Source organism: Nyctibius grandis, chromosome 24 (assembly GCF_013368605.1).
Source record: "Nyctibius grandis isolate bNycGra1 chromosome 24, bNycGra1.pri, whole genome shotgun sequence".
NCBI classification, from domain to species: domain Eukaryota; kingdom Metazoa; phylum Chordata; class Aves; order Nyctibiiformes; family Nyctibiidae; genus Nyctibius; species Nyctibius grandis.
Genome location: NC_090681.1, coordinates 1,053,449 through 1,075,717, shown reverse-complemented (window position 1 = coordinate 1,075,717; position 22,269 = coordinate 1,053,449). Strand labels below are relative to the sequence as shown.

The window sequence follows — 22,269 nt, the reverse complement described above, 5'->3', positions numbered from 1 at the left end:
TGTGCTTCTACACTAGATGACAAGAGGAGCTGTGTGAAAACCCCTGGGCTATTTCTCCCCACCCCATACCTCACTTTAAGACTCAGCCTGGACCTACTTTGTTACGGCTTCTCGACATCTCTGTAGGAAGTAGAATGAAAGTTGTTTGGTGCTGATTAGAGATGCTCCGCGTGTAGCTGAGACTTGTGCTTCATCTGGGGTGGGTTTTAGCAGGGGAAACGTGCTGTAAAAACTACTTGCAGGTGGCTGCTCTTGCCTGCGAGCAGTAAGGGGTAGCTGAAGTTAGTAACAGCCCAGTAAGTCGTTCTGGTTTAGTAGCAGGGTGCGTTGGAAGCATCGATCACGTGCGTTGCAGGGAGGTTCGCTGGAGAGGCTCTTTGCTTTTGCTGGCTGTGTTTGCAGCGAGGAGCAGCGTGTGGAAGGAGTTCAGCTGCGGGAGGCCAGTGTGTGAGGGTCATGCGGAGACCAGGGAGCTGCTGGGTGTCCCCGCGACCGGCAGCAGGAGGATCGCTTGTTCTTCATCGTCAGCTTTGGAAGGAGTCTGCCAGGAAGGCTTCTCTGGAGGTGTTTCACCTGTAACAAGTAACGTCTCCTCTTCCAGATAAGAGACCAGGTGGGAAAACATGGGGTTTTTTTTCTCTTTATTCTTTTTACTTTTAGCCTCTGAAAGCGATTTGCTTAGAGGTGATTCACCATTTCTTCTGCGTGCTGCTGAGCTGACGGCTTTTGCTGCTCGGGATGCGGAGCTGGCTGTAGACAAGGTTGTGTAATGCAGCAAAAAAAAAAAAAAATCAATGAAAAAAAAACAGAAAGGAAAGGGAATCCCCAACACTTTGACTTAAATTCCTCAAATTAATAATTGCCAGTCTGGAAGGGTCCAGATTTCATCCTGCTTACATAAGAAGAATTATTAATTAGCAAGGAAATCTGCTGGACTGCAGGGAACAAGTGAGCTGGATTTGAGAGAGTGCAAGAGGTGTGTGGGGATGGTGTTACTGGCGAGGCTGAACACGCCCATTAACCACAGGACAAAGGCACAGCTGAGCCCACCTTTTCTACCATAAGTTTTATTGATGTTTTGTCAATACAATCAAGTACTGCAGTTTTAGTTCTGAAGAGAAGGCCAGTTTCTGATCACAAAAAGAGTGCATTTTAAACCAACTTTTACTATGACAGACAGTGCATGTAATAAGTATTTACAAAACTAAAAACCTCTATATACTAGGTTAGAAATGAGGATACTAGAGGCAAATTTAAAAAAAATAGTAAGAATTTGTATATAAAAATGCACATTGTAATGCAGTTTTCATAATTAAAAATAGACATACTTCATCCAACCCAACCTTTTTTATTATTGTGATTGAAACCAAAATCCCACGCGCTCACTCACACGACAGAAAACAATCCTTTCTGCTGGCGAACATCACGTACTCAGTACTCCAGAAAAAAAATTCTGCCTGACAGTGTCCGGTTTAGTGACAGCCTCCCTCGTCCTGTGCATCGTTTTTTCTAGCCTAACTATGTGCGATACAAGCAATACCTTTGCTTTTCAATTGCTGTGTAAATGGAACAGGTTATACAGCTGCAGAAGGTGGTTATGGTTTATGCTCTGCACGTGAAGGGAAAGTGAAATTGCAAAACAATATCTACAGCGCTGAAGGAGCTCATGTCTCGGCGTGGTTATAGCGAGTAGTTCTGTCATTGCTTTTTGCCAGCTAGAACGAGAAGTTTCGAATAAAACAGAACAAAAAGAGGTGGAATGAGGGTTAGAGAACACTATAAGTCGCTACGCTGAGTAACAGGGTGAAGCCTCTGCCCCAGCGCCGCGGTGGGAGCCAGACCCGCTGCCGGCGGGGCCTCGGCGGCACCCGCTCGAGTCCGCTGCTGTTCTCCCTGGGAAAGGTGCTTCAATGAAGGAGACACAGGCCCCCTCCCAGCACCCTCCTCCCAAGCCCGGGCTTGAAGAAAACATCTGAGCTTCCACTTTTAATTTTAGGGACTCTTTTTGTATGGCTCCTGTTCCTGCGGGGAAATAACCTGTTACGATTGAAGCCTGAATGGCCCTGACACCCCCTTGCCTTCAGCAGGTAGAAAACTCCCGTGGGATCAGACACTGGGGCAGCCTTTCAGCTTGAGGAGGTTTTGTCTTTGTGTGACACTTGCAGCTTTATGTGGAGAAAATCCCCGGGCGGGGGAGAGGCCTGCCCCAGCCCCAGCCGGGCAGCAGCTGAAGTGCTGGCCTTCCAACTGTAAATTTCCTTTTTGTGTTTCTTAATTTCAGGGATAGGTGTGTTTTTAAAAGGAAGCCCTGGATGGCAAGAGGCAGAAACACAGGACAGGCTTAAGGAGAAAAACATACAAAACAGAAATAGAAAACAGAAAAGCTGTTTAAATATCCTGTACAGTCCATCTGGAGAACAATCCCAAGTCCCATTCTTGCTACGTTTCTTTTCTTTGGCCATAGAACAGGCTTTAGGAAAATTTCAGGGTAACAGTTGCTCAGCTGGTGACCAAATTGTTGTGTTTTCTCAGGGATGTGCCTTCGCAGAGGGACGTGCGGCGCCACGCGTGTGGACTCCCTTCAGCAGCGTGCTACTCGCCTGGGGTGAGAAGAATCGCTTTACTGTAAGTGCAAGTGGCAACCACTATTCTACCATGGGAAAATCTGCACAGCAGCAGGGTTCAGTTCCTCCCTTTCGCAAAGGACAGAGCAGCCCAGTGGTCAGCATCCGTGCATACCTTTCCCAGAACCTTGTAGCTCATATTCAGGTCAGCAACATTTCCAGCGTTAGTGAGACAAAGTGGTAACAGCAAACAAATGTGATTATTTTTTTTTCTTTTTTTTTTTTTTAACCTACGTCACAGATTGGCACCTGGCTGGTGCACTGTTACAGGTACATATTGCACTAGACTTGTAAGTAACATTGCTAAGTAGATAATAGCACCGTTGTAAAATGACTGAACGGAAGGTTAGAACGAACACTATTTTTTCTTAGTTAAAAGGTCCCCAGAGAACGGGGGGATGCAAAAGTTTACACATCCCGAAACAGTGAGACAGTAAAAGCAAGTTGTCCGTAAGTGGCACTTTGAAGAAAGCGTAACTAAACCTTCTGTCAAACCAGGCTGGAAGCTCCGTGAGCCGGGCTTGCAGTGCCATCCTTGTGTTGTCAAGGAACAAGATGCTCACGAGGCCAAGCAAGTCTTTGGGCTGCAAAGAGACAGGGCAGAACTAGCCCTTGGACTTGCCAGTAGGTGAATTAACCCCAGAGAGAAGATCCTTGTTCATCCCAGGGGTCCCAGCTTCCCTCAGCGGCTTTGGGTAGGTCGTCTGTCCTCCTCCCAGATACCAACGCCTGGATGTTTTTATTCCTAACGGTGCTGGGGGGAAGGGTTAGAAATAATATTTACTTCTTGTAAGAAGGTGCTTATGCGAAGTGTTCCACTTTCTATGATTGTAAATCCAACCGCACTGAATCCGGAGTGAATCAGGGAGACTGCCTCAAAGCACAGTCTGGAAAAATAGGCATCAGTGAGACTGGAACTCGGGCATCTAATGGTTTGGGAGGGAAATTTCTCAATCCATCATGGATCTTTGCAGCTGTACAGGTTTGTGTTAAGTGCCTAGGACCCCTGTGCTGGTTAGCAAATATGCTGTCCGTTACAACAGCTGGATTTATTTAACTAGGACTCAAAATGGGCAACGAGGGCACTTGATTATAGACCAGAAGGGCCTGGTCTTCCAGATGACCCTCTCTGGATCGCAGAGCAGTTGACTGCAGAGCCAGATCCTTGCCATCCCAAGTGTGTTCCTGTGTTTGATGTACAGTCACTAGGGTAAAATTTATTCCAAATAGGCTTTGCTGAGGAAGTCACTCCCCTCCCTCCCTTCTCCCTCCCCCAAAAAAGAAAGACAGACAGACGGATGTCTCCTTTCTGGTTACCCTCTTGACTCATGGATCAAACAGCATGAAGCAAGGTCCCACGACAACGGCTTGCGCGTTCTTCCCAGTGATTCTTCTTTTTTGTATTAATTTTAAAAAACTTTTTTATCAAAAAAAAAAAAAAGACAGTTTATGGCTAAAGTGGGTGAAAAGGAAACGTGCCCAACAGCCGTTATGTGGGGCAAAGCAGGAACCCGGAGAAGGAGGAGTGGATGTATTCTGTGGAGTACAACCCGTTGGCCTGGTCTGAGGGCATTTGTACCCAGACTTGGTCGTTCTCCTTGAGTTCAAGCACGGCACTGCCCGAGGCCTGGTCCAGGTAGCCCTTTTTGTACTCGTCGTAGGTGTAGGTGGCGGGCACATTGTTCTTATAAAGCGCCACCCAGACGTTAGTCCCTTTGACGTGCACGTGGTAGGCAAAGTAGTAGATGCCGGATACGGGGCAGGTGAATATCCCAGTGACCGGGTTGTAGCCGTTGTGCCCGTTATACAAAGTCCGGTCAAACTTCACTGGCATGCCGGACGCCGGGAAGGGCGAGGTGAGGATGGCGGTGAAGGCTGGCGCGATCCGGGCAGAGAGCTCTCCTCGGCCGAACTGTGGCTTCCCCGGCTTGCCGTTGCCCAGCACGGCGCCCTCCACGCCGCCGTCCGGCAGGTGCAGCCCCGCGATGCCCGTCTCGTCGAACACCCCCGGCGCTCCCGGTGGCCCGGGCGGCCCCGGTGGGCCCGGCGGCCCGTTCAGCCCCGGCGTTCCCGGCATTCCCGGGGGGCCGATGGGTCCGGCCATGCCGGGCTCGCCAGTCTTGCCCTCACCGGGAACCCCAGGGAGCCCGGGCTCCCCCTTCAGCCCCGGTAGCCCCTGAGGCCCCATGGGACCCGCGGGTCCTTGCAAGCCCGGGATGCCGGAGGGGCCCCTCAGCCCCGGCTGCCCCGGGATCCCGCCGTCCCCTTTGGGCCCGGGGCCGCCCGTCAATCCTGGCACCCCCGGGAGGCCGATGAACCCCGGTTCTCCTTTGGGGCCCGTTGGGCCGGGGGGTCCCTGTGAGCCGGGCAGGCCCCTTTCTCCCGGCACCCCCGGCTTCCCCGCGAAGCCGTTGGGGCCCTGGTCGCCGCGCATCCCCGGCATTCCCGGGGGCCCGCTCGGACCCACGTCGCCTTTGGAGCCGGGCAGCCCGTGCTTGCCCGGCAGGCCCATGGAGCCCGGCGGGCCCGGCGGCCCGATGATGCCGGCAGGGCCCGGCTCGCCCGGCTCCCCATCAGCACCGGGTTCCCCCTTATCGCCGATGATGCCCGGCACCCCGGGCTGCCCGCGGTCTCCTTTCAGGCCAGGCAAGCCCGGCTTCCCGTAGCCCGTCGGGCCCGGCAAACCAGGGAGGCCGCGGATGCCGGGCTCTCCCTTCGGTCCCATGGGGCCCTGTATCCCCGGCACCCCCGCGACACCCGGGACACCGATCCCATCGATGCCGGGGGGGCCGCGGGGCCCCATGGGGCCGGGCTCCCCGCTGACGCCAGGCCCGCCCGGAGGGCCCATGTCGCCCTTCTCCCCCGGCGCGCCCGGCAGGCCATCGAGGCCGGGTTTTCCAACGCCGACGGGCCCTGGGGGCCCCGCAGGGCCGGGAGGGCCGCCGTTCCCCCGGGGCCCCGGTAACCCTGGCTTCCCCACGCCGTTCTCACCCTTCATCCCTCGCTCTCCGCGGGGACCTGGCTCTCCTTTTGGGCCAGGCTCACCCCGAAACCCGGGCAGGCCAGGGCCACCCTGGGGGCCCGGCTTCCCGTTGACGGAGATGCCGGCTGGCCCCGGCAGCCCTGGGGGGCCAGGCAGTCCTCTTGGCCCTTGCTCTCCTCGTATGCCGGGCTCGCCCTTGGCTCCGGGCATCCCTTTCATACCCGCCTTTCCAGGGAGTCCTGGGATGCCGGGTTTCCCGATGCCCGAGAAGCCAGGGGGCCCAGCAGGCCCGGGCTGGCCGTGCATTCCCGGCTTCCCCATGCCCGGCTTTCCTGGGTAGCCGGGGGGCCCGGGGGGTCCGCGCGGGCCGGGCTTCCCTGGAGGTCCTGGCTCCCCTTTGAGGTCCATCGGCAGCAGCGGCGGCATGTCTGTGGAGAGAGGAGACAGGGAGCTTTACTGGGGTTGGTGGTGGATGGAGGAGCGTGCGTGGTGCCCTCAGGGCGTTAAAGCCAGGGGCGTCAGCGCTGCCTGGGTCTGTTCTTGCCAGAGTGCCCTTCTCTAGAGCTGGTTTTATTTAAATGTGGCCACAGCGGCTTCCTGGGCCACTGCATCAGCAGGACTGTCTTGAGGCAAGACCTTGGCCAGAGCCCAGGGTACTAATTCAAGCCTTACTCCATCCATCCCTGCGCAGAGGGTGTCAGCAGGACCAGCAATTGCCGTCGGCTCTGGCAGTGTTGTTTCGTGATGACCCGCTGTGGGGTTTTTTTAGGAGCTGGCTTCAAACCCCCCACTGCCTCACTTCCCAGCAGCCTCGAAAGCACCGTGGGATTCAGTCGCTCCTGCCTGGGTTCAGCCGAGAGAATGGTGACAGAGCGAGCCAAGACTGAGGATAATCCCTCCGCACCATCCCTCGAGTCCAGGGCCTCGGGAGACCTTTAATCCTTTTGGATTGAAAAGAAAACTCTTGGACATGTACTTGAGAGATTGAAGAGGTGATTCGTGTGTGGGTTAGGACATGCCCACGGTGCTCACTGGCTCAGCTCCCATGTCCAGCAAGGCAAAGAAAAACTCACCAAAAAGAGAAAAAATGCTGAGGCTGGAGGAAAAGCCAATAGCTTCAAGGGAAACGCAACCTCAGTTACGTCCAAATGAGTCAGCCCCGCTGGGAATAGGCCGTAACCACTTGACATTTTAAGAATTTATAGAGGTCTTTTGCAAACGGATATAAGAAAGAAACTAATGGGCTGAAAGACTACAAAGCCGAGGAGAGCCAGATTACACGCCTGCCGCAGCTCGGCACTTAAAGCGCAGACGTGAGCATAAATAACGCCTCGAGGCCGGCCCAGGCAGGGTGTCGCTTCCCACGTGACACCTGGAACGGGGGAGAAAGAATAAATCTGACACACTCTTTTTTGTGAAGCTTGAAATCAAGGAAATAACTTGGCAGTCGCATGTACATGGGACTATGATGGGAAATGCGAAGGGCAGAGGAGAGGGCCTTGATACCTTGGGCAAATTTTAACCAAATCTGCCCAAAGTTGAACATTCCAGTCAGGAACAGATCTGTAGGGGCGAGTTCCCGGGACGGGAATGGATCCTGTCTGGGATGGAAGCAGAACACGAGGCTGTGAGCCCCAGCATGGCACTGAGGAGGAGGCAGGGGGGTCCCCGAGGTCTGCCAGCCCAGCCCCAACCTGGGCACCCAGCGAGCTGAGCCGGGACACCTGCAGCGTTGGATCCGCCACACAGAGATTTTCTCAGTCAACGGGAAAAGATTAGGGGAGATTTGAGACACGTGAAAAGCATAACTGCGGCAGCAGCCGGCCCTGTTCCGGGCACGCTGGGGCAGCGGCACCTTTCTGAGCGCAGCAATTAGCTCTGGCCGTTTCCGAGCCTGGTGCCTGCTTGTTTTGCTTTGGGTCGTGGAAACATTTGCAGAGCTTATCTCCGTATCAAAGCCTGGCCCGCATCCTGGGCTGTAACAGGGGTCACTTGGCTGTGGAAGCTCAGGAAATACTTGTCTGTCATGACATTGCCACTAGATTTCTGCAAACCTCCTGTTCTCACCCCAGAAAATGGTGTGGGAAAGAAGGCAGGGGAGATGTGAAGTGTTGCACTAAAGCAGATTTCTGGGGCCTGAATTCTGGAAAAATTTTTCTCCAGAAAATCATTTCAATGTGTTTTTTCCCCTTGTCCCCCCCTTTTTTTTTTATTCTTGCAATGGTTTGAAAAGAATTAGTTTTCTAGGTCATTTTGCATGGAATCAGAATAAGGATCTACAGCTGAGCCCACGAAGGAAGGAAAAAGCACACACACACACACACACACTCTCACACAAGGCAGCGAAGAGAAAGGCCAGGCGAGAGCTGCCAACTTGCAGGCGGCCAGAAAAGCAGACGGGAAAACCAAACCGGGGACGTTAGCGGAGAGAAACTGGGCCGTGGCAGCCCCAGCGGTATCCGATTTCAAAAGACCGTGTCTTACCACAGCCGCATGTCTCGGAGCTCTGCGTTTCACAGCAGCAGCGTGGGGTTATGTGTTCCCCTCGAAGCATGAACAAAGCTGCTGTGAATGCGAATGCAAGGAGCCAGCCGGGGCGGTGGGAAGGAGCAGGCACGGCCCCTGCGAGCTCTCGCCTGGGCACCACCGGGCTTTCCACCTCCCGAGGCACATGTACACGTCAGGGCAGGTCCTGCAGCCCCGCGGGAGCTGCGTTCGTCCCGGTAAGGACCCCCGCACGCCCGGAGGAGGGACCCGCAGCGTGGACAGGCTGGCAGAGGAATGATCCAGCGAGAGGGGAAGCGGTTCCTGGCCACAAGCAGCCAGCAGCAGGTCTGGCCGGCGCGGCCGGATGACACTGTAGGAAGGAGAGGTTGGCTGCTCCATGGCAGAGCCTGGCCCAGCTCCTTCCGGCGCCGCTGCCAAGCCCTGTCCCGTGAGAGCGAGTTTCACAGGCAACAGGATGTCGCATGGGACCAGCGTTACCGCGTCTCTCATCCCACCTTCCGTTGCAGCGGGTGCCCCGAGCGGGACCCAGGCGCAGCCCTCGCAGATGGAGCTGCTGTGCAAGGGGATGGCGGTGAGTGGAGAGCAGATTGCAGAAAGCAGCAGGGAGGCAGCAACGTTTCCCCGTTAGCAGGAGCTAAGGGACCTGGGGGCCTCTCGGCCACGTGCAGCAAGCAGCAGCCCCGCTGAGTCTCTTTAAAAGCAGCAGGACTTGTGGGCCACCTGCTCTGGGGACCTGGGACAGCCCAGCCTGGGCGCTGCCCAGCTGCCACTGTGCTCCTGGGGAGTCTGAGGGTCAGAAAAGGTGTCTGGCACCCTGAGGAAACCAGCCCTGCCTCTCACTAGATGGCACCCGCAGGGCGGTGGGACCCCCCTCAGCCCCAGGGCCTGCCCTGGCCCCCCAGATGGGGGTCCCAGCCCAGGGGCCAGGCTGGGGCAGCACGGGGGGGCCCCACACAGCTCCCCGCCGACTCGAGGGTAACCCGCAGGGGCACGGCACGGCCCTGCGCCGTCGCGGCGAGTCAGCTGAGCTCCCCGAGCAGGGCAGAAGGCCAGCAGGGATTTTCCTTGCCAAAGGAGAGGTTAAGCAGCGATGGGAGCTCGGGGGGATGCAGGAGGCACCGGCTTCCCCAGCCACCTCGGTGCAGCCCCGTGGCCAGTGGCTCAGGCTGCAGCTTCCCCCCCTGCCCGCATCCCCCTGCCCATCTTCTCTCCTTTCCAGGGGTTTTAGGAGAGCGATGTCCAGGGGACTCCCATGCTCTGCTCTGCCTCAGTGTCTCCTCGAACCTGTGTCCAGTCTAAAGCAAAGCTCACACCCAAACTGCACCTTGCAAAGAGCCCAGCGCTCTCACTCCTCTCTCCACGGTTAGCAGGCAGCGCTGCTCCCAGGCGTAGGAAGAAGGGGAAAAAAGGAGGAAAACCAGCAGGGAGATACTTGAATCCAGTCCCACCAGCAGCTGAAACGTTCCTGCGCTACACTGGAAGGTTTTGTCTCTGGCTGGGGTTCAGGGAGCAGCTTTACAACAGCTGGGAAGGGGGCAGGGAGCTGGGGGGGCTCGTAGCACGCTTCGGCTCCAGGTTGGGCTCTGTGTTTTCTGACACGCGTGCTGAGCTGACCTCCTGATAAGCCATTCAGCCCAGCAGTAAATCAGCTCCCGGCAGCCGAGCCTTCTCCAGTTTCTCCTCCCAGAGCCAAGACTTGCGCTCCCCGGAGGGTCCAGGGCTGTGCGAACCTGCGGGGAGGGCTCCGGCGGCTGCTGAGCACCGACCCAGCCCCTCGGCGCGGCACGGCGCTCGGTGGGGAGCGATTTAACGCGGGGGGGGTTTCTGGTCGCTGCTCTCCCAGGGAGGAAACGTCTCCCTCCTGCTCTCCCCTCCCTCGGCGGGGTCTCAGCTCTGGCCTTGGCCCTCTTTCCTTTCCCAGCTGGTGTGAAATGCAGACAGGGAGGGTGGAGTAGGTGGAGGGGTGGAAAAAGCCTCGCCGGGACGGCTCAGGTTTAACAGCAGCAAGAGGGGGAGAGGGCGAGTGCCACGGCTCCCCTCCAAGCTGCCAGCAGATGCCGGGGAGGATGGGAGCAAAAGGCTCGTGGGTCCCCTTCATGCAGCAGATCCCAGCCTGAGCACCCACGGGTGCCCACCCAGCCTGAGCAAAGGGCTCTGCTGAGCCTGTGCCCATCCTTGTCCATTAGGGAGACCTGCACGGCCCCTCCGTGCTTGGCCAAAGGTGCATTAGAGAGCAGCACCCTCGGCCGTGCCAGGTGGCTCCCTGGGGGCACCGACCCCGAGGGGGTGGCGGGTGCCCGATGGCTGCGGGATGCTGCCACCGTGCCAGCAGCTCTGCCAGGCGGCCGCGGCCCCGTGTCCCCCCGCCGAGCGCGGCCCTTACCCAGGTACTGCCCCTTGCCTTCGCGGAAGGGGGGGCCCAGGGGTCCCTTCACCATGGGCTGCAGGTACTTCACTTGGGCGTAGCCCGCCGCGCCGCCTCCTGCCGCCGAGCCCAGGCCGACCACCATCACCACCAGCACCAGCAGCGCCGCGGCGTCCGGCACCATCCTGCTCCCCACGGCTCCTGCGGACAAAGCGACAGTGAGAGCGGGCACCGCGACCCCCGTCCGCACCCTCCGCCCCGCGGGGATCGGCCGGGACCCCGGGAAGGATCACGGCGCGAGCCGCACTCGCCCGAATTTGCCTTTTTCTGGATCACAGTTGCCCAGAACACGTTACCTCACCCGGCCTGCACCATGCACAATAAACACAGGATTTATGAGCAATAACCAACCACGGGCGCCCAGCAGAGCCTCTCAGCAGCTGCCCCGGTACCTGTTTGTCGGGGGTTATGCCCATGTCAGTCTTCTCTTCCGTATTTTTAACTTGTTTAAGAGGGGGGAAAAAGGCAGGATGAAAACCCCGGCTCGCTGAGCCGAGCGTTGCTGTTGTATCTCTCTAACAAAAGCCGTGTGCGCCCTGGCCGTGGCTGCCTGCGCCGTGCCCTCCTTGCCTGCGCCGTGCCCTCCCTGCCTGTGCCCAGCCCTCCCTGCCTGCGCTGTGCCCTGCCTGCCCGGGGAGTGGCTGGGGGGGCTGCGTCTCCCGGTAGGTGCCAGACCAAACCCGCGGTGCTGGAGCCCGAGCCTCGCTGCGTTCGTGGCTCAGCTGTGGCACTTCTGCAGGCAGCGACGGGAGCTCGAGGGCCGGGAAAGCCCAGGGGAGGGCTGCGGCGCTTGGGAGCAGCAGCCTCTGCCTTAAGTGCCTGTTTATTTAAAATAAACACCCTCTATAAACACACCTTTCCTCTAGCAGCTTCTTCTGCGCCAGCTCCACGTGCGGAGCTGCAAACAGATTGATTTGCAAAGAACGTTTATTTTTGGAAGCTTAAATAACACGTGATACCAAAGAGCTTTGCTGGTTTTCCTCCTTCTCGCAATAACTGACCCGTGGTGGTTATTAATGAGAATTAAGCTCGCTGCCTCTCCCGCCGGGGAGCAGGGGCAGGGCTGCTGCGTGCCGGGACTCGGCCGGGGTTTGCCGTGCCGGTGCCGTGCCGTACCCACCGCGGCACCCTCGGCTGGGCTCGGGCAGGCACAGCCAGGGCCACGGGTGCCAGCCGCCCCCAGCCTCCCCAGAGGGCCTTGCCGGCGTTACTGTTTTTCTGTCTTCGGGATCGAGAAGAGGAACGCTTATTTTTATGGAGCATTATTTTACAAGGATTTGTTTAAGGGAAAAAGAATCCCATTTTAAGGGATTGCAGCTGTAAAAATACAGTTTCTGCTAAATAGAAGAGGAGACCAAAGCCCTGAATCAGCTATTTATTTGTTTTCCTTACCTGGTGTGACCCCTGCGCCTCCATCCCCAGCTCCCCCCTTCCCAGCTCTCCTTTCGCCCACCTGGGCATTATTCACCCCGCTCCTCCCCTCGACCGCGGGTGCCTTCACAGGATGCTGCTCGTTGCTCCCACGAGCCCACGCCGTGGGAGCAGCACCCTGGGGTGGCTCAGCCCCTCGCTGCTGGGGGCTGCGGAGCATCGGCGACGTCCCCCCAGCCGAGGTGGCCATCTGTGACCGGCACCTCCAGGCACGGGCTCAGCTCCTGCCCCTTCTCCCTTGGCGCAGACGGGTCGTTCCACCTGCCCCCACTCTCCCAAGGGGCAGCGGGGGCCATGGGGGGGGTCTGGCCAGAGACCCCCAGGCACAAGTCTCCGTCCCTCAAGGAAAAGGGGTCTCTGGTGCTTTGCTGTCCCCCGCGCGGTGCCCGGCACTGGGGCAGGAGGCCCCGCGTTACCCGGGCTCTCCAGGCGGTGATTTAGCAAGAATAAAATGGAAACATCTGGAGTCTCGTATGATGGATAAAGTGTGCACAACGTGTCCGTGAAGAGGCTCTTTCATGCCTGAAACCTCCTGCGTTATGAAATGATAATTAATCACGACGAGCCACCGTGCAACGATCGCATCTCCCGGGGCAGGTTGCAAATGTTGGTGGGTTCCCGGTGCGGCCGGGTGTCACCTGCCCATCCCATGGGGCCGGGGGCCGGAGCCGCTCTGGGACAGCCGGCAGAAATCCCACGAGGAGTCACGTTTTTCCTGCCCGGAGCAGGGGAGATGCTCTGGGGGCTCCTGTGTGCAGCCCCCCCAGCCCCAGCACTGTGGGACAGGGCTCACCCCGCTCCGCTGCCTGGGCACCGCGGTGCAGTGCCGGGCTGGGCACCGTGGCCAGCTGGGCTGCCGTCCTTCAGGGACAGCTCCAGCCCTCGGCACAGCCCCGTAGCTCGGCCACAACCGCTCCGTGCAGAGAAGCCAAGTCAGCAGGAGCAGCTGGGCCAGGAGGGCTCACACGGGGGGAGCGCTCGCGGGGGCCAGGGACGCGGTGCTGCTCCCCGGTGCGGGGCCGGGGCTCGGCAGCACCACGCTGCTGGGCTCCGGGGGAGCGGGGCTCGACCCCGGCGCAGCTGGTGCGGCGGCGGCGCGGCACGGGGACCCCTGGCACGGCTTCAGAGCTGTGCGAGCGGCTGCTCCCCTGGCAGGCGGAGCGCAGACGTGTTAAAAACCCCTGGCACGCAATGAAAGCGCCGGGAAAGGGGAAAAACATCTCACACTTCCAGCATGAGAAAGGAGACAAGAAATGGCACCTTGTTCTCGCAGGAGCGCGGGGGCTCGGGCAGCCAGAGCCCGCGCCGCCCCCGTCGCTCCAGGAACAGTCCATGGCTTGTGCTGGTCGGCCTGGCGAGCCCCCGGCACGCTCCCGGCGTGCTCCCGGCTGTGCCCACGGAAGGGGGCTGCCATCGCCCCGCGCCATGCCCCTCTCCCCGCAGCACCCGTGTCGACACTCCCGGGCACGGCCCTGCCCGCAGACCCGGTGACTTCCCTGTGAGCGACGCAGCCGCGCGCTTCCCCCGCCGCACAACCGGGGCTTGTTCGCTGAGCTGCAGCTGAGTTATGGCCCCTGTCATTTAAATATTAATTATGGGCCTGGCAGGCAGGCACTGCGCCTGCTCCCTTCGAGGCTAATTATTTTTTAAGTCAATATATGTGATCCACAGGGGATCCGCGACTGCGGCTGAAGGTCAGTAGAAGGGAGAACTTGTTTAAGCCCGGCAGTAAAAGCGCGCCCAGGCCGGCCCTCGGCCCCGCTCCAGCCCTGCGCCAAACCCGCTGCCACACCGGCCCCTCGGGGCTCTGCTGGGGCGCAGGGATGAGCCGGGATGGGGCCTTCGACGTGCTTCAACCATGCACCCGGGCTCACTGGCGTGGCCCCATCCCCGTCCCCATCCCCGTCCCCGTGCCGCACACCGGGAGCACGGGGCACGGGCACCACCGCTGCAAACCGCGGCAGGAGCTCGCCCCGGGCTGCCGGCCAGCAGCCGTGACCCCTCGCGCGGGTGGACGCAGCACAGACAAAGCAGCCGGCGCGTGTGGGTGGGCTGGAGCCGCGCGGGTTTGGACGCCGCCGCGTCCCATCGAGCCGCTCCATCCTCCGGTCATTTACAATAAAAAATAAAGCAGGGAGGTTTTCCAAGCCCAACACGGGGCTGGACGGGCTCCAGCGGGAGGGAGATGATTTGGTTTGCGCTACACATGCTTTAAAAATAATAATAAAACGAGTCGAAAACGAGAAGTGAGCTATTGAAAGGGAGAGTGAGCGCGTTGTTTCCGTAGGCCGGGCTGCGACAGCCAAAGGCATCAGGCAGCAGCTCGGCTGAGCAGCGCCGGGGCGCGCGGGGAGAGTCTTGGCACGAGCCGGTCCTGAAATGCACGACACCTGATCCGCTCCAAAAGCTGCTGTACGCGCCGCACGGCCCCGGAGCCTCGCCCGCCCGGCAGCGCTGGGAACAAGAAAACATTTTCCTTGACGAAAGAAAAACACCCCACCCCATCTGCAGGCAGGCTGCTGGCACCCCTGCAGCGCCCGCGCCAGCCCCTGCGCCGAGCGGGCTGGGCACGGCATGGCACAGTGTGGCATGGCACGGCATGGCATGGCATGGCATGGCACGGCACAGCACGCGCTGCCCACAGTGAGCACTGCCCGGAGCCGAGCAGCCCAGGGTCCGGTGGCGGCGCTGACAAGGTCGGTGCCGCCGCTTGCTCCCGCAGCGGCCGGGTCAGGGATCAGCTCAGGCGGATTAAGGCCCCTCCGTGTGTGTGCCGGGAGCGCAGCGAGGCGTGAGCCTGCCGCGGGTCACAGCTCAGGGCTTAATCCCTCACCTCCAGCTGTCACAACTCCGGTGCCGAGCGCGGGGGAGCCCCGGCTGATCGGTGCCGACGCGCGCGGCCGCAGCCGGAGCCGAGGGTGCGCGCGGGGGCGAAGCCATCCTTGGGGCGCTGCGCGTTTGGAGACCTGGACAGAGGCCTCCGGGTCTGCACCGGTGTGGAGCTGGGTCAGGGTGGAAAACCCCGGCCTGAAGGTGCAGAAACACCGGGTTTCTCCGCAGGGCATGAGGCTCAGCCCGGCTCACCACAGGCCCCTCGCCGGAACACGGCTGGGGTGGGCCCCGCTGGGCACACACGGAGGCGAGCGGGACCCAAGGGACAAGTTCCACCCCTCGCCCCGGCGGAGGGTTTCAGCGCCCCGAGCTCCCGGCCCTGTCCTCACCCCTCGCCAGCCCCACCGAGGTCCCAGCCCGCGCAGCATTAATAGCAGGGTTGCCTGCCAGGTGCATAGTTTGACCAGCCGGATCACACACGCCAAACCACAGGTATTTTATGAGACGTTTCCTGTTATGAAGACATTTTTGTGGGGATTCATTTTTTGCTTCCCCTCTTCTTCCCCTCTCCTTCTCCTCCTCGTCCCGGCGGGACGGTGGGTGCCCGGGGGCAGCAGCAACGCCGTCCCTGAGAGCCAAACGATGGAGCAGAGCGAGAGCCGAGGGCCGGGGCTGGGTGTGGTGAGGACGGTGGTGCTGGAGGGTCCCGTGCCCTCCGCCGCCCCGCAGCCGCCGGGCAGGGTCCGGAGCCCCTCTCCTGGGGTCTCAGCGGTGGGGGCCAGGCTGGGCAGGGTCCGAATTGCCGCGTGAGCCCTGGCCTGTGCCGGGACCTGAGCACAGCCCCTCGCACACGAATCCTGGTGCAGGATGTGGAGCGTCTGCCCAGACGCCGCGGGGAGGGCCAGTGAGCTGCGGGTGTTGGGGCATCGCTCCCCGAGGGACCGTGCCGGCGGGCTCAGCCTGGCTCCAGGGACACCCGGGCACTGGCAGGGAGCAGATGGCATTACCTGGGGTCTGTGGTCAGGCGCCGCTTTGCCCCCGCAGCCCCTGCGCAGAAACAGCGTCCTCTGACGCAACGGGTGTTTTGCAAAGAAATCTGCTCAGCCTGGAGGGACCCGCGGAGAGCGATTCCCATCTCGGGGAATTTGCGGGCAAGTGGCCATCAACCGCAGACATTTAAACTTCCAGCCCCGTGCTGGGGTCACTGGCTTAATTATAACGAGCTGTGGTCCAGGCCAGAGCCTGCTGGGGCAGGGGTGCTCGGAGAGGCCGGGGCAGCTGGCTCGGGGCGCTCCTGCCCCCACCGCAGGCTGGGACGTGTGGGGCAGGGATGCCCCGGAGAGCTCCTGTGTCCCCATCCACACTGTCCCTGCTGAGAGCCGGGGCGATGGCGCAGCACGGAGCAGCCTGGTGCTGCTGGAGCCCATCGCACCGGCGCTGCGGGGGGACGTGGTGTCTGTGCCCGAGCGAACGCTGCGACGCCACGGCTGCTCCAGCCCCGGCCACACGCGTGGAGGGGACGCGGGTGACTGAGGAGCAGTGGGAGCCCACAGCAGCACTGGGGGAGCCGCTGCCGTGGGGGGCTGCTGGCGAAGGCAGGAGCCCTGCGCTGGCTTCAGCTCCCTTGGGGGGACCTTGCCCTGAGCTGGGCACCTCCCCCCTTCTCTCCGAGGCCCCGCGGCGAGCGCAGCAGCGTTTTCAGCCACTTCCTCAGCACCTGACAATCCATCACTGGGGCCCAGCCCTTGGGGACTGGGTTGGCCACACAACGGCGTGGCCGCCGGTGATGGGGACCTGCCCTGGAGCGGTGCCGGGACCCGCAGCCCTCCCGCCCCGGGAGCCAACCCGGGCAGGTGCTGTGCCACCAGTGGGGTCCGGGCACAGGGTCCCCCCACCGCCGCCGCTTCCCCGAGCCGGCCGCTGCGCCGCTCCTGGGGTTAGCAGGGGAAAGTATTGTTTGTGCTTCTCTAATATCTGCCTTCTGTTTTGCATTTGCCGTTTCTTCAAAGATGGGAGCCGCCCCTGCCAAGATTCCTGAGGAGATATCCGCAGCAATGCCGACCACGCTCCCGCCACACTCAAAGAAAACAAACGTCAGGCCAAGGATTGATATGAAATAGTTTAAAAATGAGAAAAAGCTGCCTTAGAGCTAGGTTTACATTAAAATAATTTTCAGGAGCGGGAGCCTCGGCTGCGTCCCTCCCCGGCGGGCGGCGCGGGGGGATAGGGTTACCTGCTGGGCACAGCCGGTGCCACAGCCTGAACCCTCCCCATCCCATCCTATCCCATCCCCATCCCATCCCATCCCATCCCGTCCCCTGCTGCCCCCGGGGCCGTGCACCGTAAGGAGCTCTCCTGGCCCGGCACCGGAGCTGCTCACACACATTCACGCCCCGCCGAGGGGCTGGAGCACACGCTTTTCAGGCAGAGTTTTAGTTTATGTTATTTAATTTAATTTAATTTATGGGAGCTGATGCGAGATCCCAGCAAGCCTGAGGTGTTCAGTGGAAACTCTGACAAGATGCTACCATACCCCACGCTCCCGCTGCCCGGCCGGCACTGGCCTCACGCTTCAGCTTGGGTTTCAGCCTTTCCCCCGTGCCCTGTAAGGACCATTTCGGTGGGGCCGGTGCCGCGGTGGGTGCAGCCCTGCGAGGCTGCGCTCCCGGGGCTCTGCAGCACCGCGGGGCTCCGTGCGCCCATCCCACGGGCAGCCCCTGCGCCGCCCCCAGCACGTGCCTTTCCATCCTCGCGGGTTGTGTAAAATCAAGCTGATTCTTTCCCAGAATTTTGTTTGGAAAAAATTTGCCCGACGCTGTCACAAGATGTTTCAACATCGCTGAATCAGCTGCTTTGATTTTTCAATTTGAAATTTTTATAGTTTTTTTCTTTAGTTTCCACATTTCCTTTGTCTCGGAGCCGAAAGCCTCACAGGGCATTCCAGCGGCCCCGCTTGCCTGGGGATTACGCCAAACCCCTGCTCCCCGCGAGCCCCGTGGCCGGGGCGGCAGCGAGTCCCACGGGGCAGCTCCGCTCCCTCCTCCCCGGGGCTCCCGGGGCTCGGCCAGCCCGGTGCCGCGTCCCGGGGCACACGGGAGCCGCTCGCCGTTCCCACGTGCACCGTCTCTATTTGTCACAAACAAAGAGCTTTCAACCTCAGCTCATGCCAAGGCGCCGCCACCCGAAGCCACGACCTTATTCCCAGGCTCCTCATTTCCAGCACACCCAAGTATCTCATTCAACCTGCTTTAAAGGGTTCCCGACGCCTCTGCCTGCACTCTGCCAAGCAAAAATTGGGGACCTGGAGTTCGAGCACCAGTGGAAATCAGTGAAGAATATACAGAATATTTTCTTAGTGGAACTTATTTGTTTCTGTTAGAGCTGCCAGCCCTCGGCCAGCGATGCTCAGGGCTGTCCCCGTGTCCCTGCAGGCTCCCGGGGGCACGTTTAGCTGGAGGCAGGGATGGAGCCTGCAGCGGTGACGGCGCAGGGCCATGGCCCACGGGCCCGTCCTGGGAGCACAAAGTCTGGGAACGGCTCCGGGGGAACGGGCAGGGCTGTGCCGGCCACTGTGGCCAGCAGAGCCGGGGGCCGAGCCAAGGCCAGGGGACGCACTTATTACAAAACCTTTTGTTTAGGCTTCAAGCTGGAAAAACATCCAGCTCCTCTTTTCCAGGCAGAGTTTTCCTCTGGGCTGTGTCATGTGGGAACCTCCCTCCGTCCCCGCTCGGGACCTGCTGCCCAAAGAGGGGCTCATCCCGCCCTGGGTCTGCACGGGGGCACCCACTTGTTTGGGCACAGGCGCCGGGAGGCTGCCGTGGTGCTCGGGAGGGGGCTGGCACCCAGACCCCAACACCGATCCCGATTGTCCCCCCGCACCAAGGAGCAGACCCGGAGCAGACCCGACCCAGGGCAGGCACTGGCACGTTGCTGCCTTCTAGGAACTGGCGGGCGCGTGGCAGCCCTGGCTCGGGGAGCACCGGGCGTCTGCTGCGGGTGCCACACTCCCCTGGCATCGATGAGCCTTTGCGTGTGGCGATGAAACATGGGGAAAAAAATAAATTGACCTATTCACTCCATTTTTCTAGAGGACAATTATAAAAAAAAGAAAAAAACAAAAAGAGAAACCCAAGAAACACTTCAGCCTTCAACCCGGGAGCTGCTGGGCAGGAAGGGAGCAGGGATGGATGGTAGCAGGCAACGTATCCATCCCTGCCTGGGGAGGGTGACAGCCCCCCGGCCTCGCTCCCCGCGGGAAGGTCAGGGTGTGCCCCAAACCTCTGCACCAAGGGGCTGGTGGGACCCACCCCGGGGACGCTGCTGCAACGGAAACAACCGGAACACGTGGCCACAGGGACATCCCGGAGAGACGCGGGGCTCGGAGGGTCCCAGCCCAGCCCCGGCCCCTGGCCAGCGCTCAGCCAGACCCCAGCACGCCCACGGCGCGGCCAGGCTCCCGGGAGCCTTCCTGCACGAGCCCACGGACATTTTCCACCTCATTTACAGCAAGAGCATTAAAATGCCGTTTTCCGAAGGCGCAGCACGTCGAAATGCCAGGCCCCGGGTGGGATTTGGCCGGGGCTCGGTGGGAGGACAGCTCTGGCTGCGGCTGGGCGCCAGGAACCCCCGGGCCATGCTGGCCCTTGGCACGCCGCAGCCAGGCCCAAGGGAGGCACCAGGGTCTGCACGGCCACCGCCACCTCCATCCCTCGGGCAGGGCTGGCAGGGCCGAGCGGAGGTGGCCAGTGCGAGGAGCCCTGGACGGGGTCCTGCTCCAGCGCCGTGTCGGGATGTCACGGCTGCCCCCTCCCACGGCCCCGCCGGGCTCTGCCAGCCTGGACCGTGGCCCCAGCGAGCCAGGCTTCCTCCGCTGGCACAAAGCAAACGCAGCACAAGGCCAGCATCCCACGGCCTCCGACCACCCGTGCCCACACTGGGCCAGCGCCGGGTGAAAACACGGCGTGTGGCCAGGCAGCGCCGGGCACGGGAGGTGAAGCCACAGAGCCAGCGCTCTCCTCCCAGCTCTCCTCCACCAGCCAGAGCCGGCCAAGGGGCCGTTTTGCCGCAGCCGATGTCCCTCCCGTGCGGTGCCCAGCACGCACCGTGCCCCAGGGATGCCCTGCTCCCCTCCCAGTAGCGTGGCATCAGGTCCCCGCCAGCGCTGACCCCCCCTTTCCACAGCCGAGGTGTCCACAGGCACCCCACGGCAAACCCAGCCCCGGGCACGGCTGCCACCCGCTGCGGGCTCCTGGGGCGTCCCTCCTCGCCGGGGGACAGCCAGCCCCGGGGGACATGTCCCATTGGGAGGCTGGTGGGAGCAGGGACACATCCCGTCCCGGTGCTGCCCGAGCGGTGGGTGGTCAGGAGAGAGACCCAGGGGCAGCCGGGATGGGGGTCAGGGCCGGGGGGAGCCCCGCTCCCACACCCCGGGGCTGCCTCTGCGAACGTCCCGGCCACGCGCCTTGGCGAGGCCGCAGGGCTATTTCGGGAGCTTTCAGCACCACCCAGAGAGGTGTCCGATGCTTTTATTTATAAACCCCCTGGCTCCTGCCCAGCTCCAGCCGGCTCCGTGCAGGAAAAAGCCCAGCGGAGCCAGGACGGAGCGAGCCAGCAGCATCCCCGCACGGCAGGAGGCAGCGCCGGGCGGACGAGGATGCTCCGGCTGAACCGCCTGGCCCTGGGTGGCCCTTGGGACACGCCTGGGGACACACCTTGGGACACACCTTGGGACACGCATCGGCACCCTGGCCCCAGGATGGGCTTCGCCAGCACACGGCTGCAGCTCGGTCTGCGCAGCCGCCCTGGGAGGACCCCCCTGTGCCAGGGCTGCCATGGGGCAGGTGGGGGCTGCCAGCAGGACTCGGGGGGCTGCCTCCGGCACAGGTACCACTGCTCAGCACCAGGGACCAGCCTGTGTGGCACAGAAGTGCCCGTGTCCCACTCGGGCTGCTGCAGAGTGGGTAACCTGCCCCGGGGCACAGAGGGGTGCAAGCTCTCGGGTGGCCAGAGGTGAGGGCGAGGGTCCCGCCCCATCCGAGGGGGCAAAGGGGCTGCCCCACGGATGGGCTCCCCCCTGGCACTGGCTCCAGCCCCCGGCAGCGTGGCAACAATTGGGTTATTGTCAGCATTGGGCTGGTGACACGAGTGTGACGGGAATTCAACAGACCTGGCACTTTCCACCCATCCCCGGCTAATCCCCTAAGATGCCCCGTCAGCACAACCAGGGCCCCGCAGCCTGCAAGGAGGGATGGCGGCTCCCGGCCCCCCAGCCCCCATCTCCCCCGGGCACCGTCCGGGGGGCTCCCGTCGTGCCCAAGGTGGGCGCAGACAGAGAGTGCCGCTCCAGCCGCATCGGGGACGTGGCTAACGGGGTCCATTTGCTGGGGAGTTCTTGGAATAACAAATGGGATCATCCAAAACAGCAAAACCACAGCAGAGGATCGGCTCGCAGCCCGGCTCACCAACGCCCCTTGTCTGGAGGCCCCCGCGCCCCCCAACCTCCCGAAGAAAACTCCATTTAACCAAAGCGAGCGGCGCGCCGGGCCCTGCAAACCCCGGCAAACCGTGGGGCGACGCGGGCTCAGCCCAATCCCACGATCGGGATGGGGGAGGATGAAGGGAGGAGAGTGAAACCCCTTCCCCGTGGGGCTGCCCTCCGTGGGGATTTCTGGGCTGTTCCTCCAATTGGGATTGGACCCCAGGGAGCAAACCCCATCCCATGCCAAGGACCCCATGGCAGCCGGCCCCGGAGGGGTCTTGCCGCTGGAAAGGTGACCCCGCCAGCCTCCAGCTGCCCCGCAATAAGGCGGACAGAGACCTGCTGCTCCCACAGCCCTGGTCCTCACACCTTCCCACACAGGGCAGGAGCACCCAACACCCAGCCCTGGCCAGGCACCCCCAGCCCCAAAACTCACAGGAATTATTTACAACCTGTCACCCGAGCAAGTCTGCTCAGCTCCCAGGCCAGCTTTCATCGCCCGAGCAGCCCCCGCCAGCCAGGGGACTCACAGAGACCGTCTGTGCCGCCCCGTCCCACGCGTGCAGGACGCACGTGGGCGCTGGGCTGGGAAATAACCACGCTGGCATTTGCCTGACCTTTGGGGACAAACGCGCCCCAGCTCCCATGTCCCCGGGGAGCACAGGATGCGAGGGGGCGGCCGCCCGAGCCCCGCACCCGGCTGCTCCGGGATCTCCCTTCTTCCCAGCCCGATGCCCGGAGAGAGCCGCGGGCAGCCGAGCCCCGGCCCACGGGCGACCCCGCCGCCACGGCTCACCGGCCGCGGGTAATTCTCTGCCTGCCCGGCAGCGCTCTCGCCGCATTCCTGCCCTAAGTACCGCGGATTTGCTGTGCTTTATGAAAAACGAAAAGAATGCTTTAAATGAAATTAATTCTTATGAACCCAAGATTTCATAAAAGTGCTGCCTGGGCACGGTCTGGCACCGGCCCGCCCTTGTTCGCTCTATTC

The 22,269-nt window shown here is 61.4% G+C and overlaps 1 protein-coding gene and 1 long non-coding RNA gene across 2 annotated transcripts; one reads left to right on the top strand and one right to left on the bottom strand.

Annotated features, from left to right (window-relative positions):
• Positions 1-476: 476 nt before the first annotated feature.
• LOC137673201 (uncharacterized) lies at positions 477-16,930 on the top strand. Its single transcript, XR_011049703.1, has 3 exons — positions 477-613; positions 2,533-2,625; positions 16,813-16,930. It is a non-coding gene; the product is annotated as an uncharacterized lncRNA (long non-coding RNA).
• COL8A2 (collagen type VIII alpha 2 chain) lies at positions 4,016-10,660 on the bottom strand. The gene is made up of 2 exons (XM_068417850.1): positions 10,499-10,660; positions 4,016-6,035 (listed from the first exon to the last, which is right to left on the bottom strand). The coding sequence occupies exons 1-2, from the start codon at positions 10,623-10,625 to the stop codon at positions 4,114-4,116; spliced, it is 2,049 nt and encodes a 682-aa protein (XP_068273951.1). The 5' UTR covers positions 10,626-10,660; the 3' UTR covers positions 4,016-4,113.
• Positions 16,931-22,269: the final 5,339 nt, after the last annotated feature.

Coding starts and splice junctions, on each gene's coding strand:
- COL8A2 (XM_068417850.1), bottom strand. CDS start 10,625: ATGGTGGTCGGCCTGGGCTCGGCGGCAGGAGGCGGCGCGGCGGGCTAC. Junction 6,036..10,498: donor AGGCAAGGGGCAGTACCTGG/GTAAGGGCCGCG, acceptor CTCTCTCCACAG/ACATGCCGCCGCTGCTGCCG.